The following is a 13838-nucleotide window of genomic DNA, read 5'->3' on the forward strand; positions in this document are numbered from 1 at the left end:
AGCTATGTTCCAGGGTTGCATTTAGAGGGAATGTGCAGTTCAGAGCCATGGTAAGAGCAGTGTTTAACTTACTGTCAGTACTACAGATTATAGGCTCTTTTTGGCCAAGACGTATCCATTTTTAAGGTATCATACCTCTATTAGTTATGAAGTGTTTTTTGACTATTGTATTTCATGTTTTAAATATAGTTCCAGCACTCGCTGTTAATCCTGCAGCTGAAAACCCCTTGTTCCCCCATTACAAATCTAGTACTTGCTTTGTACTTATTGTAAAGAACTTACACTTCTCCCCTGTAGAGGCAGTCTTCCTATCAGTCAGGCACTGAGGTTTTGTGATAGTGCAATGCACTGACACATTAAAAAGCTTCAGTTTTCAAGTTTATTTTTCCAGTTTACAGGAGTTATTCTGTACCATTGTACGGAGGAAAGGGATTATGCTGCCTTTCCTTGTTGACATTTAAATAAAGAATAAGGTAATGGCAACTGGCTCCAAAGAGCAATTGTGTTCTTTTACAAAGGTGTTTGAGCTAACATCAGAATCTTGCCAATGTATACAGTCTGCTTTTCACTTTGATCTCAATATTTTTTTATGTCACCTGATGTAGAGTTACAGAGCACTGAAGTAGAGTTACACAGTGCTGCTCTTGTTTTATACATGGGCAAGTTCAATGTACAGAAGCTGAGCGGACTAAAGTTTTCTAATTTTCAACAGTAATTATCCAAGCATCATATCTTTATGCTCTCTGCTTTGTGATGCTGCTAGGTGTAGCTCTGGGGAATGGCAGGTAGTAATGATCCTACATTTTGTAGCTAGGAAATTCAGCACGTGAGATCAAGGGCTGTTTTGACAAGGAACAGCACTTGCATGTCTGCTTGGCTTGAAACTATTCACATTTAACTATGTACCTGCAAGTTCTGATGCACTTGGGCCAGAATGCTCAGCAGCTTGCAACTTCAAGCCTTTGCATGCACTATTGTAGTGAGTAAAACTATAGAAGCTGTTCTTTTATTTCTAAACATCCACCTTTTACTGTTTTACTTTTGCTTTGAGTCAGACTAGGCTTAGATCTACTGCAATAATCTATGCTGCCTGAGTTTAAAACAGTGATATCAAATACCATTTTCCTTTCTAACAGTGACCACAGGAGTCTTAGGTTTTATGGCCTTTGAACGGTGGCTGGGCTGGGGGAAAGGAATGACTCTGTTCCTTCTGTTCTTGTGTTTTCCCATTGCTTTCCCTTCAGCATACCAGAATCTTTTCAGGTTTTAGTCAGACAGGTCACAAGCAGTACAAAGAATGGAGCACCCTTTCAAACAAACAAAATGGTTTTAAATGTGAGAAATATTTTTCAGGATACAGAGTTGTCTTTCTCTTTTCTTATTTTGTGACAATTTAAATTCATTGTATGCATCTTGAACCTATTTGGCCTTTATCTGGAAGTACAATTTGGCACTACACAAGTATCGCTTGGCACTAGCAGAATCTTTTGAGGGCTATGGAAAAAGCCCCTTTTGCTTGGTAGCAAATTATGCTATAGCATAAGAAGGGGACTTCTAAATGATGGTCAGATCCTAGTTTGCAGAAACTTTTGTTTTTTAAGGTTTGGGGTTATTTGCACCAGCTATTGGGACAATGCAGAGTTAGAGCTTTGAAGAAGACAGTTCTTAGTGCATGGCTCTAGGAGATTTTTGTCTTCATAGGTTGCCTGTGGTTACATGAACAGATGCAAAGCCTGCTTTGTCACCAGCAGGTGCAAAATCTCCAGGTTGAAAGAAGTCACTGGTTCCTGTTGCTAATGTTGTTCTCCAAGGCTCAATATTGGATCCAGTCCAGTTTAATAACTTTAACAATGATCTGGACAAGGGGATTGAGGGCACCCTCAATTGGTTCACAGGTGACACCAAGTTGGGCAGGAGAGTTGATCGGCTGGAGGGCCGGAAGGCTCTGCAGAGTTATCTGGGCAGGCTGAATCAATGGGCCAGGGTATGAGGTTCATTGAGGTGACGTGCTCGGTCCTCCACTTCTTTCAGAACAAACCCTGCAATGCTACAGGCTGGGGGAAGAGTATCTGAAAGTGGCCCTGTGGGACAGGACCTGGGTGTTCTGGTTGACAGCCAGTGGAACGTGAGCCAGCGCGTGCCCAGGTGGGCAAGAAAGCCAATGGCATCCTGGCCTGTATCAGGAATAGTGTGGCCAGAGCCAGGGCAGGGATTGTCCCCCTGTACTCAGCGCTGGTGAGGCTGCACCTAAAATCCTTTGTTCAGTTTTGGGTCCCTCACTACAAGAAAGACATTGAGGTGCTGGAGCACGTCCAGGGAAGGGCTACAAAGCTCATGAATGGTCTGGAGAGTAAGTCAAATGAGAAACAGCTGAGGGAGCTGGGGTTGTTTATCCTGGAGAAAAGGAGGCTCAGGGGAGTCCTTATCGCTCTCTACAACTCCCTGACAGGAGGTTGTAGCCAAGTGGGGGTTGGTCTCTTCTCCCAGGAAACCAGGAACAGGACAAGAGGAAGTGGCCTCAAGCTGCACCAGGAGAAGTTCAGGATGAACATCAGGAAAAGTTTCTTCACTGAAAGGGTAATTAAGCACTGGAACAGGCTGCCTAGGGAAGTGGAGGTGTTCAGGAAACAACTGGATGTGGCACATAGTGCCATGGTCTTAGTTGACAAGGTGATGATCAATCAAAGGTTGAACTCTGATCTTAGGAGATCTTCTTCAACCTTAATGATTCTAATATTCTAAGTAAGTTTGTCAGCCAGATATGTCCCAAAGGGACCTAAGCTTACAACTTTTTTGGAAACAACCACGGTGTGTTATTAATTTGTCTGTGTTTCTAAATAAATGTAAAGGAAAAAAATAACATATTTGTTATAATACATATATTGGCTCCTTCTGTACCTTCCTATAGTTAATTTATCTTTAAAATTCAAATTGTGAACTGTTTCCTGGTTGTGCTAATTTTCAGGCAAACCATATTAATTAGATATTATGATTGTCCTTCTGTGCCTTTTTTCCTCCTTCAGAACATTAATGTGGATGCAAGTACAAACACTATTCCATCAGGAATTCCTCGAGAGCCATTGTTACCGGTTTCTTCTACATTGCCCAGGACCTTTGAAAGGTCTCCTTCGCCACCGCAGTCTTCTGAGTAAGCACTTAATTACATGGGTATAATTATTCTGCTCTGAATCACATTTGCATTTTCTTTCATCAGGCAGAACAATGTAAATAGCTATTAAAATCTTAATCAGTGAAAGAAGTAATATTTTGTGTATTGTACTTGTAGTAAAGGCAATAAAATTTAATTTCTGAACAATATCATAACAGTGACTCAATCATAATAGTCATTTAGCAGACCAAAGTTTAGTGTTGTGTTTTGGTTTCTGCAAGTATTTAGAAGTTTAATGAATACCTTACTGTCTTGTATTTAGCTAGCTCTGAAGCATGGAGAGTAAACCCATGGTCCTGTGGGCAGTACTGATGTCCATACCATAAAGAAAGTTTTTGTAACACTTTCTTTGGAACCTGCAAATCAAATTGAGGTGTTTGAGTATCAGGGGAAAGATAACTGAATAACCAAATGCTATCAGAACATCACGAATTACAGGTAGTGTCAAGTTCCACAGGAATATACTTTTTTTTATTTGATAACATTTTAAAAAGCAATGCTAGTCATCATGGGCTAGGCAAATTATAGCTATAACTACTTATAGTCCTACTCAAACTTTTTAGACCTATTATCAGATCATTGATCTATCCTGAAGTTTCACTTTTCATGAGCCTTGCTTCCTGCTAATGCTTACAGGGACCCCAAGGTTGTGGATAAACAGCAGAGAGAGACACAGAGTACAGAAAGACTTTCTTCTTCCTCACTCAGTACTGCATGTAAATCGGTACAAGTCAATGGGGCTGCCATAGTAAGTGACCTTATTACTTCACTTTTTCTTAATGATACAGTTTGATGCATTTAACAGACTATTTATTGCTACCCAGTGTTGCTTAATCATGTAAGTCCAGCAACCCTGAATTTGCCCAGCAGCTTTAAATTTGTGTGTTGATGGCTTCATGATCACTTGCATGATATAATTATGCAATTAGCAGTGCAAAAGATAGCTCCTTACCCAAATCCTCTCCTTGGTAGTATACTTGAGGTAGAAGCATTAGTACACATGTTGATATTTAAACAAGAGTATTCATCATCTTTCAGCTGGTTTAGAGTTTGTTTGAATGGGAATTATTTTGCCCTATGCCAGTACTCCATTTTTCTGGAACACTGTTTTGCATTTTACTTGTCTTCCAATTGATTGTCTTGTACAGCTTCTGTAAACTTCATACTCAAGCCCTCATCTGCATATTTTAGTGCAGCAGTCTTTGAGGACAGGGACTTTAGCTTTTTTTGTTTATAAAAATAAATTATTTTTTTCTCAGGGTGCTTTGTTTAACTCTGTCCTGTTTGCTTCCGATTTCACAGGAACTGCGAAAACCTAGTTATGCGGAAATTTGCCAGAGAACAACTAAGGATCCTCCTACATTGCAACCCCAGAAAGAACAGAAGCCAAACACTGTAGCATGTGGGAAAGAAGAAAGAAAGCCCACAGAAACAATAGAGAAAAACAGAGAACCTCCTCCTGCAAAGTCACATCCTGGACAACCCAAAGACCAGAGGAGACAGTCAGGACGCAGATCGTCCCCTCCAGCCGTTGGCAAACGCTTAAATAAAGAACAGAGTACCCCTCCAAAATCTCCTCAGTGAAACTAACACCTGGGGGGGATTTGAGAAGAGGTCTACTTCCCACAAATTAAACCCATGTTCCCACTAAGATACCTGAGAATGAGTTGCTGGTTAGGAGCTTGCAGTGATACTGGGCATATAATAATGCCTGCAAGTTATTTTTCTGTGAAATACTTTTTCCCCTCTTGAACAAACATTCTATTTTTCTGGGTATTTCTGGATAGTTGTTCTAAACCTTACATTTAGATTGGTGCTTAATTGGAGGTGAAGCTTAGTGTGATTTTTTTTTTTTCCAAGGTGTAAAATATTTGTCTTTAAAAAAAAAAAATCAACTTTTTATTAAGCCTCTCTGTGGCTGTGTGAGTGCAAGCTCTGTATAGTGAGTTTTTTCTAAACTGTTAAGCAGAAATGTGCTGCTGCAATATTTTTAATAAACAGGTCTGCAAGTACATATCTAAAGTGTCCAAAAGACTGATAACGGCAGCTAGTGTGTAGAGTGCAAGGAGGTAGAACATATTTTACAAATTAGTATGTGACCTTGAAGATTTTTTTTTTTTATTGGGCTGCTGTACTAAGTGTCAGCAAATGAACTTGCACTTTTAGGTTAAATGAGTAGCTGTTTCTAGTATTTTTTAAAAAAATAATCTTTTTTTGATGTTTTGCACACACAAAATTAATTCTACGGGGCACCATAGCAGTCTTTCTAAAATATTTCCTTTTTTTGACTTACTGCAAGCAAGTAACCATCTTCTCACTCCAGAATAAAACTGATGTTCTAATTTGCAAATACAAAGCACATTGTGAATAGAAAGAATCAAGTCTGTGAGCTTCTATGATGGTGAAGCCTGTTAGTGAGTGGATGTTATCAGGAGAAAGCAGTGTAGCCTTCTTGTGATAACTTTAGCTTCCCTGTGCTTGTAAGGGAGTTAACTGAGTCAGCGCTGTATATTCTGGTTACCCCTGTGCTCTGTGTAGACTTTTTTTTAAGCTCTGCCCCAAGTGCTCTTTGAAAGAGTTCATATCTCAGTCAGCCTTGTGTTGACATCTTCCTGTAACTACAAGCATTGGCATATGGATTTAAATTTTTCAAGACGTGAGATAGTGGTGTTTGTTTTGTGTGGTGGAGGAAGAGATCCCTGATATTTACCTCTGGGATGAGGTTTCTCACACTTATTTACTTTAGAAGTGATGCGCTTTCTGAAGGACAAGGATGCACTAAATTAGCAAGTTTCTAATAAAGTTGAATATAAATTATTTTTGTTTTAAGATGCCTAAAGTTTTTCTTTAAATGTTTAAACTGCAGGAAGTTCAGACAAAACTCGTTCCTGCTGACTATGACAGTACAGTTTATTCCACAAAAATGTTTATTTAAACAACTGATTTTTTTAAAGAATTATTTCCATCCAATATTTAAAGACTTGAATTTTATTTAAACTTGAAAATGACTTTGCCTTAACTTTTGTACAAGACAGCTTAGAGTTAATGAGGTCTGACCCCATGGAGGGTTAGCATGAATGGAATACAGAATTACTCAGTTACAGTATGTATCTATTGTCACTGGTCTTACTGGGTAAACATACTGTAGTACAGGAACTAGCAGCAGTTTTTGTAATATACCTTAAAGATCTTAAACAGTTGATCTTTTTCAGATTGTTGAAAAACCTGTAAATGCAAATAGTCAATACTGTATTAAATATGTGCACTTGGAAGTGTGTGCTTTGCTTGTACAGTTGTAAATAATCAGAACATATAAAAAGGTACCCTAAAGAAAAAAATCTGATAAAAATTATTGATATTATAAATGTTGCTGTTGAGCTGGATGTAGATAAACTAAATGTTGTGGTTTGAATATTACTTTAATTCGTTGTTTTTTCTTTTTCTTATTTTATTCTGGTGTGTTGAACTGACTCTGCCTCTTCACTGCAAAAGGGAAATGGAACGAAAGTCTTATTTGAAAGCCCTCAAATGTTTTCCCAAAGTCCCTCTAAAAACAAGCGATTTAACCAATTCAAAAGTGTTCTGCAATGTAAATAATGAATTTCAGCAGTCAAACTGTAATTTTAAAGTCATTAATAAAAATCAAGTCTAATTGGGAAAAAACTTGACTGCTGCAAAAATATACACTGAAGCTTACTTGTGTGCTTTCAAGAGTATCAGTGCATGATTCACAGAACTGTAAAGTAACTATAGAAGTTGACTCCTGATAAATCTCCTATTACAAGCATCAATTGGTAACTAGTTGACATTTTAAAATCCAGCCTGTTGTATGCTGCAGAATTGGTCAAAACAGGGCATGCCGGAGTCTGTTGATTTTTTTTTGTTTGTTTGTTTGTTTAAAAAGCGCACTTTGTGAATGCTGTGGGAGGAGATAAGACCCCGACAACATCACCAAAACCGCTCAACTAGTTCTGTCATTGGATTTATTTTTTTTAATACTCTTCTCCTTTCCCCAGCGGCAGTGAACATGGTAGCTAGATTTGTGTATGGTTTAGGCCAGCTGTATGATTCATTTTGTTTGTCTGCTGCAAGTGAAAGGCTTTCCAGCTGCAAACAATCGCGAGTGGTTCCTTACAGCGACTGTGTACGGCTCGTCATGATGCTCAGCTGGTACCCGAGGTGATATATTGAGACCAGCGGGGTGTGTTGTGCTGTTCTAATGTATTCTGCTGCCATTTGTGCTAGGTCAATACACTGTAATTACTGCTTACCCAGCAACAGTCTGTTGCACCAAAAGTTTAAACCTTCCTCTGACGTGGTTTTTATAGCTTTTTTTAAAAAAAAACAAAGTGACACGCCAAATTGCTGTGTAACATACCATACGACTTCTCCTTACTGCATTTTACTTTGAGATTTTCTTCCTTTTTTTTTTTTTTTCCCCCCCACTCAGTGACAAAATGGAGTTTTCGGAGTAGAGTTGTGAAGTTGCATGCAGACTGTTGCTACGATACAGAGAGAGATTAAAATGTGGCTTTTAAAATGAAAAACCTCCCAAAAGCAGTAGCTGAGTTAAAGGTTCAGGGATGCAGTAATTAAAATTGGCATTTTACCTTGTAGGACTGTGTAGTGATGCTTTTCATTTTGAAAATGAGTCAAAATGGGATCTGAGACTCTCCTTCCAGGAATTTTAAAAAAATGAAGGTTACTTTCAAAACCAAAGGTTGTTTCAGATCAGTCCCTCACCATGACACTGTCACTCACCACTTGGAAATCTGTGAACAGTGGCAATTTTTTTTACCTTGCTGCATTACCCTTCAAAGCCCTGAGCAGTTGGCATGGAAAAGGCCCTTGTTGGAACATGGTGCAGTGTATCACAAGCAACAGCTGACTGTAATGGTGCACACCTATCTCTGTATCTCCTTCAGTAGCTACAGGTAGGGACTTTTGTGCTTTGTAACCGATTACACTAATAGCAGCAGACAATCTGAGATTCCTAAGGAGACCTAACAGCTGCCAATTCATGAAACAGAAGTGTAATATGGGAGCCTTTTTGAGGGTTTTTGTTTTTGTTCTTCTTCCATTAAGACTGGAATCAAGCTTACATGTAAACTATCAGTAATTTAAGTTTCCTTTTGTGTCATAAAATGTAAAACTGTCTAATTTGAAAAAAAAATATGTAGGTTATGAAAAATAAAGATTTAGGCACTGTTGAATTCCTGATTTTTTTAATTAAACCTTTCTTCAGCAGTATTTTTCATTACCTTTTGTCTTTCGCTCCCATTTTTGGAAATTGTATATTTCTAATTTTGGGAAAAAAATGTTTGCTTGCTCTCCTGCTCAACACAGCTGTTGTAACCATCACCTAAGGCTATGTAGCAGCAGCAGGAACCCCTGTAACATATCTCTGAAAGCAGCAATATCTATCTCTATTAGGGAGCTATGACTGGTTAACATTTTTAAAGCAAACAAAAAAAGCTTATGTGGTTTTTTGTTTACTAGAGGATTTCCTCAGTAGTGGTTTCATCAAATTATTAGATAAGGTGTTGGCTTGGTCTTAAATATGTATTTTAACATTTGTGTTGGTGCTTTGGTATCATGGCTCTCAAATATGGAGATGTCGTGGACTTATTTTTGATGACTTCAGAGATTATTCTGGTCTTGCCTCTAGGAAAGAAGAGCTTCTGGAATAGCCTCTCTCTACATAAAAAAATATTTTGGAAATGCACGGGTTTTTTTTCTTTTAAGGTTTGTCTCTCAGCTGTATCTGAACAAGGTTAGCAATGGATGTAAGCGTGGAAGTATTAACATTTACTGTGTTCTATAAGCATCTTGGGAAGTATTGCAGTATTATTCCTCAGGCCGGTTGTTCTGGAAGCTCCTGGACAGGTTAAGCTGCTTGGTGATTTATTTCCCCACTGCTGTCTATCAGCAGAGTAAGGCAACACAGGAATACCAGCGTACACTGGGAACTGTGAGCTTCTCCATGTTAGGAAAGTCAGTTAAACTTTGGGATTTGGTGATGACCCGGACTACAGGTAGTTGAAGGCAACCAGTTTCCACTTCAGTATGGAGTATCCTGTTCCGCCCTTGGGACAAACTTTTCTACCACTGTGTAAAAATGCATGGAAATTTGTCAGCAATGTTGCCATAAACCTAGTGTGGCTCTCGAGAAGCACCCCAGCTTTGACAGAAATTGGGGATTTATTTGTTCACACAGCAAATTGGGCAGTGTCCCCTTGGTGACAGTTTTCACCAGAACAAGGTGATGTTTGGTGGTGGTTGCACCAGTATTCATGTTGAACACATGATTTCATTTCCTCTTGGGCATGATGAGAAAGAGTGAATATGGAAGATTACATGCACTTGAGCATCCAGAGATTACTTATTGTCACAGAAACTGTGATTCATTGTGCTTTGATCCTAAGGCTTCTCTAGAAAAAAGATTTTATGAAGTTTTAAGTTTTCTAATACGCTTTTACTTCACAGACCTTTCAGTTAAAACCTCCTGGTATAGCTGGGCTTTTATGGGTGCAACTTAAGTCAGGACGTGATTGAATTTCAAATTTTGCTGGTTTATAGATGAAAGTAATGTTACACACTTCATCTCTGCTTTTGAGAGAATAAGCTGTGTAACAGCCTGGTGCCATCCAGTTACTGCACCATCCACTCTCAGCATGCATATAGATCCTGCTTATATTTCAATGCCCAACGTAAGCTGGTCAGGTAGAAATTTAACTCCTATTGGAGTGGCACATGGAATACTGAGCTGTTATACCAAATGAGCACAGAAACCCTGTAAAGAGGCTGGCCAGCCTCAGTTGTGTCACGTCCATCCTGCCTGTCTGTTCCCTCACATCAGCACATTGGCTGGTCTAAAAAGTAACTGAGAAAGGACTTCTTGGAATAGGTCCCAAGCTGTTGTTGTACCATCAGCAGAATGGAGGAATGGACAGGAATGCACAACTGATGTCCACAGGAGACCGGCACTGGTCCTGGCAGGAGCAGTGTTACAATCAGCTGAAGTAAACTCAGTGTTGGTACAATTGGCTTACAACAAATGGAAGGTAAAACCCTTGGCTTAAGTGCAGCCTTGCTCACTCTGCTGAACGTGGCTCAACTCATCAAGCTTTGTCATTTTTGAGCCTTATTTTCACAGTGGGGAGGAGAAAGAGTCCAATTTCTGCTTTAGCCTATTTGGTTATTACGTACAAGCTGTAAATGTGCTACATCTTAAAACTCTCTCATGGTGATAGACTATGAGGATTCTGTGCATTGTCTCCTCACAACTGGTTTGGACACAGTTCACTGTTTTGCAAAATGGAGAGCAAAAGGGATATGTGCTGGGGGGAGGGAGTCGAAGATAAAATCACTCCCTAATGTCTCCTAAATTCTCATCAGTTTTGAAAGAGTAAATTGCTTTGTGTGCTTGTGTTACGCACGTAAGGTGCGGAAACCATCCTGCAGTCTGATGGCTTCACATCCCATTTGCTGTAGGCAGACGGCGTCTGCAGAGCAGTAAATCTACCATGGCTAAGAATGCTCTGAGGAAGGAGGGATAAATGGAAGAATTTAAGTTGTAAAACACACCAAAGCTGGATGGATCTAAGAAATCTACATGGATGGAATCAGTGGTACATAATGAAATGTGTCTAATGTCTTCCAAAACAAAGTCGTGTGTATGCTCTCCATACAGCTTGAGTTGTCAGCCCAGGTAGAACGAGTGAGTGAAATTCAGGAGGTCCAGCCTGTTGTTTCCAAGGCTGGAGGTGTTTTCCAGGAACCTACAGCTCATAGGCTGGAGCGTGCATGAGAAACCTTTGTCGTTTTGCTCGTTTGTCTCCAACGTCAATGTACTTAGCTCAGGTTTGGGATGTCAGCAGAGCACGGCAGAGGCTTGAAGCCCCCACAAGCCAGCCCTGCATGGGGGAGAGGGAGGGGAAATGTGCGCCTCTCCAGTAGGAGGGTAACAGGATGCACTGTGGTGGGAACAAAGGTTTGGAGGTGGGCAATTAAATAGGCTCTGTGGGGGAGAAGACCTGTTTCCTAAATGGAATTTCTTGAGCAGCTGTGGTATCTGTGGCCAGCCTGGCCTTATACAGCCTCTTACTCGACAAGGAATGTAATTTCTGTCTTGTTCCCCTTTAGAAATGAGATGTGTAAAATTCAGTCTTTTCCCTTCTCCTGGTATATTTTCATCTTCCTTTCTAGTGATTCAGTGTTCTCATTCTTGAGAACTGCATTGCTTGTGGTAGATGGCAGCTGTTGATCCCTGCTTCTAAGAATTGCACCTATTTTCAGAAATACAATAGGCTCGACATTTTGAATCATTTCAGTTTGCAGGAATTTTGTATTTTTGTCCCACTCATTAAAGCAAATTTGGCACTCAAAGGAGGATTATCTAGGTATGTGTCCAAAACTGTAACGTATACAATAAATTCAAAAGAGTATTCTCTATCTTTGAATATTTATAGCTGTTGCTGGGTTTATGGTGTTTGTCAGATACTAAGTTCTTCGTTCTACATTTGCTGGAGTCTGCGTGCTTCTTACATGCTGGCAAATGCTGGCTCCATCTTCTCTGGTATGACTCATACTGCTGCCTGGGGAAGATGCCTGCCTTGAAGCTATGGCAAATAAGTGCTGGAGAGACCTGTTGATTCGGACAGTAGACACTGAAGTGACAGATTTGCTGGAGTGATTTTCTCAGAGGATTTTAGTGCTTGGACTGGCAATCAAATGCTTCCTTGCTAGCAAATCCTGTTTCAGATAAACCTTTGTATTTTATTTTTCATTTGAACTAGTACTTCCCATGGAGACAGAAGCTCAGCCATACTGGCTGCCATCCTGAGTGTTGAATGCATGCTTTCATCCCAGCCTAGGAAGTCTGAGGGCAGCCACACTGGGTTGGATATGTGAAAGTTATGTGCCAGGTTTAAAGTACGTTGAACTTGAAAATAAAAAAAAGGCAAGAGATGCTCTGTGGAACTGTGTTTTAGTTCCAACATGGAAAAGGGGTTATAGGTACCCTAAGTGGTTCTGGAATGGGAAGGTAGGGAAGTACAACAGAGCTGGACTTAGCAAGTCATGCAAGCAGCACACCACATGCTTCAGTGTTCAGCCGTAGCAGGTGCTGCTGTCTCAGTGGTTCTGACATCCCAGGGCACAGCAGACATTAGCACTGATTTGGTGTGAAAAGTCACGACTTTGATTCTACATTAAATGATGTAGAATTGCCTGAAATCAGGTGTACAAACCCCTTTTCCTGTGACTTAAAGCTGTAGTTTCTGTTGAGGGTTGCTCTTTCAATTGTAAGAGGGTGAGTTGCTGATGTTCATCTACTTTATTGCTGGCCATGGTATATCAAAGATTTGGCTTGTTGAATATTGCAGGCTTGGTGATCTCACAAAGGCTGGAGAAATGGGCCAGCAGAAATCTTGGAAGGTTCCACAAAGGGACATGGCCAGTCCTGCACCTGGTGAGGAATAACCCCATGCACCCAGGGGTGACCAGCTGGAAAGCAGCTTTGTAGAAAAGGGCTTGGGGCATCTGGGTGGGCAACAAGTTGGATGTGAGACAGCAATGTACAGAGTACACAAGACCAATGACATCGTGGGCAGCCCTAGGAGGGGCATTGCCAGAAGGTTGAGGGGACATGATCCTCTCTGCTCAGCACATCTGGGGTGCTGGGGCCAGCATTGGGCTCCCCTGTCCAAAAAAAGTCATGGACACATTGGAGTGAGTGCAGTGAAGGACTGTGAAAATGACCGAGGGATTTGGAGCATCTGTCATACAAGGAGAGCACGAGAGCTGGGACTGCTCGACCTGGATAAGCAAAAGCTCAGGGAGATCTTGTCCATGTGTACAAATACCTGATGGAGAGCAAAAAGACAATGGAGACATATTCTTCCCAGTGGTGCCCAGTGACAGTTCAAGAAACAGTGGGCACAAACTGAAACAAGGAATTCTGTTCAGACAGAAGAAACCCCTTTGATTGTTCTAAGGGTTGCCTAGAGGGGTTGTCTCCATCCATGGAGATACTCATTCTCACCAGACACAGCCTCACTGATCCACAGCCGCCTTCAAGTGTTTGGCAACATTTCCAGGGACATCTAACTGTTTTTTTACTTGATTCAATTTCTCTAAGATCTGGTGATTTTAAAATTCCTGTGCACCAGGAAGAAAACAGCAGGCTGAGCCAGGTGATTGTAGGGGCTTCTCACGCTCCATGGAAACTTGAGCACCATGACTAAAGACACTTCTCCATTAAGATGTATAAAAAGTTGTTGGTCTCCTCTGCTTCTTACAATGTCTTGCCATCCCTCGCCCCCAGCTGCCAAGACAGACTGAGCTCACATGGTAAAAACTCCCAAGCAAATGACACTAGAATCGCCTTGTAAGCACTTAAATGGGAGATTGTGTTAGGCTGTTGTCTGCTAATACAGCATAAAAGAGCAAGGAATGTGTATATAATATACAGAAATTAGGTTATAAACTACTAGGCAGTGGTTGGGACTCAGCTTGCAGATGTACATAAATTGAATTGTCTGCTTTGTGCGTGGAGATTGGATCAATAGGCAATGGAGCCTGGAGAGCTGTTCATCTGCATCTTGATCGGCTTCTATACAAGCTGTGTAAATGTGTGTGCTTGAATTTCATCAGAGCCTGAAGCCAA

General features: G+C 40.6%; 1 protein-coding gene across 4 annotated transcripts in view; it reads left to right on the forward strand.

Annotated features, from left to right (window-relative positions):
* The window catches only part of LARP4B (La ribonucleoprotein domain family member 4B), a 39401-nt gene extending 31019 nt beyond the window's left edge, over positions 1 to 8382 (forward strand). For all 4 annotated transcript variants that reach the window (XM_027686843.1, XM_027686839.1, XM_027686840.1 and 1 more), the window contains 3 exons: positions 3024 to 3148; positions 3806 to 3917; positions 4472 to 8382. In XM_027686843.1, coding sequence (XP_027542644.1) covers positions 3024 to 3148; positions 3806 to 3917; positions 4472 to 4753 — 519 coding nt within the window. In that variant the 3' untranslated portion in view covers positions 4754 to 8382. The remainder of the gene's footprint in view (positions 1 to 3023; positions 3149 to 3805; positions 3918 to 4471) is intronic.
* Positions 8383 to 13838: the final 5456 nt, after the last annotated feature.

This window comes from Neopelma chrysocephalum, unplaced genomic scaffold (assembly GCF_003984885.1).
Source record: "Neopelma chrysocephalum unplaced genomic scaffold, ASM398488v2 Primary Assembly neopelma1_72, whole genome shotgun sequence".
In the NCBI taxonomy this organism is placed as follows: Eukaryota; Metazoa; Chordata; class Aves; order Passeriformes; family Pipridae; genus Neopelma; species Neopelma chrysocephalum.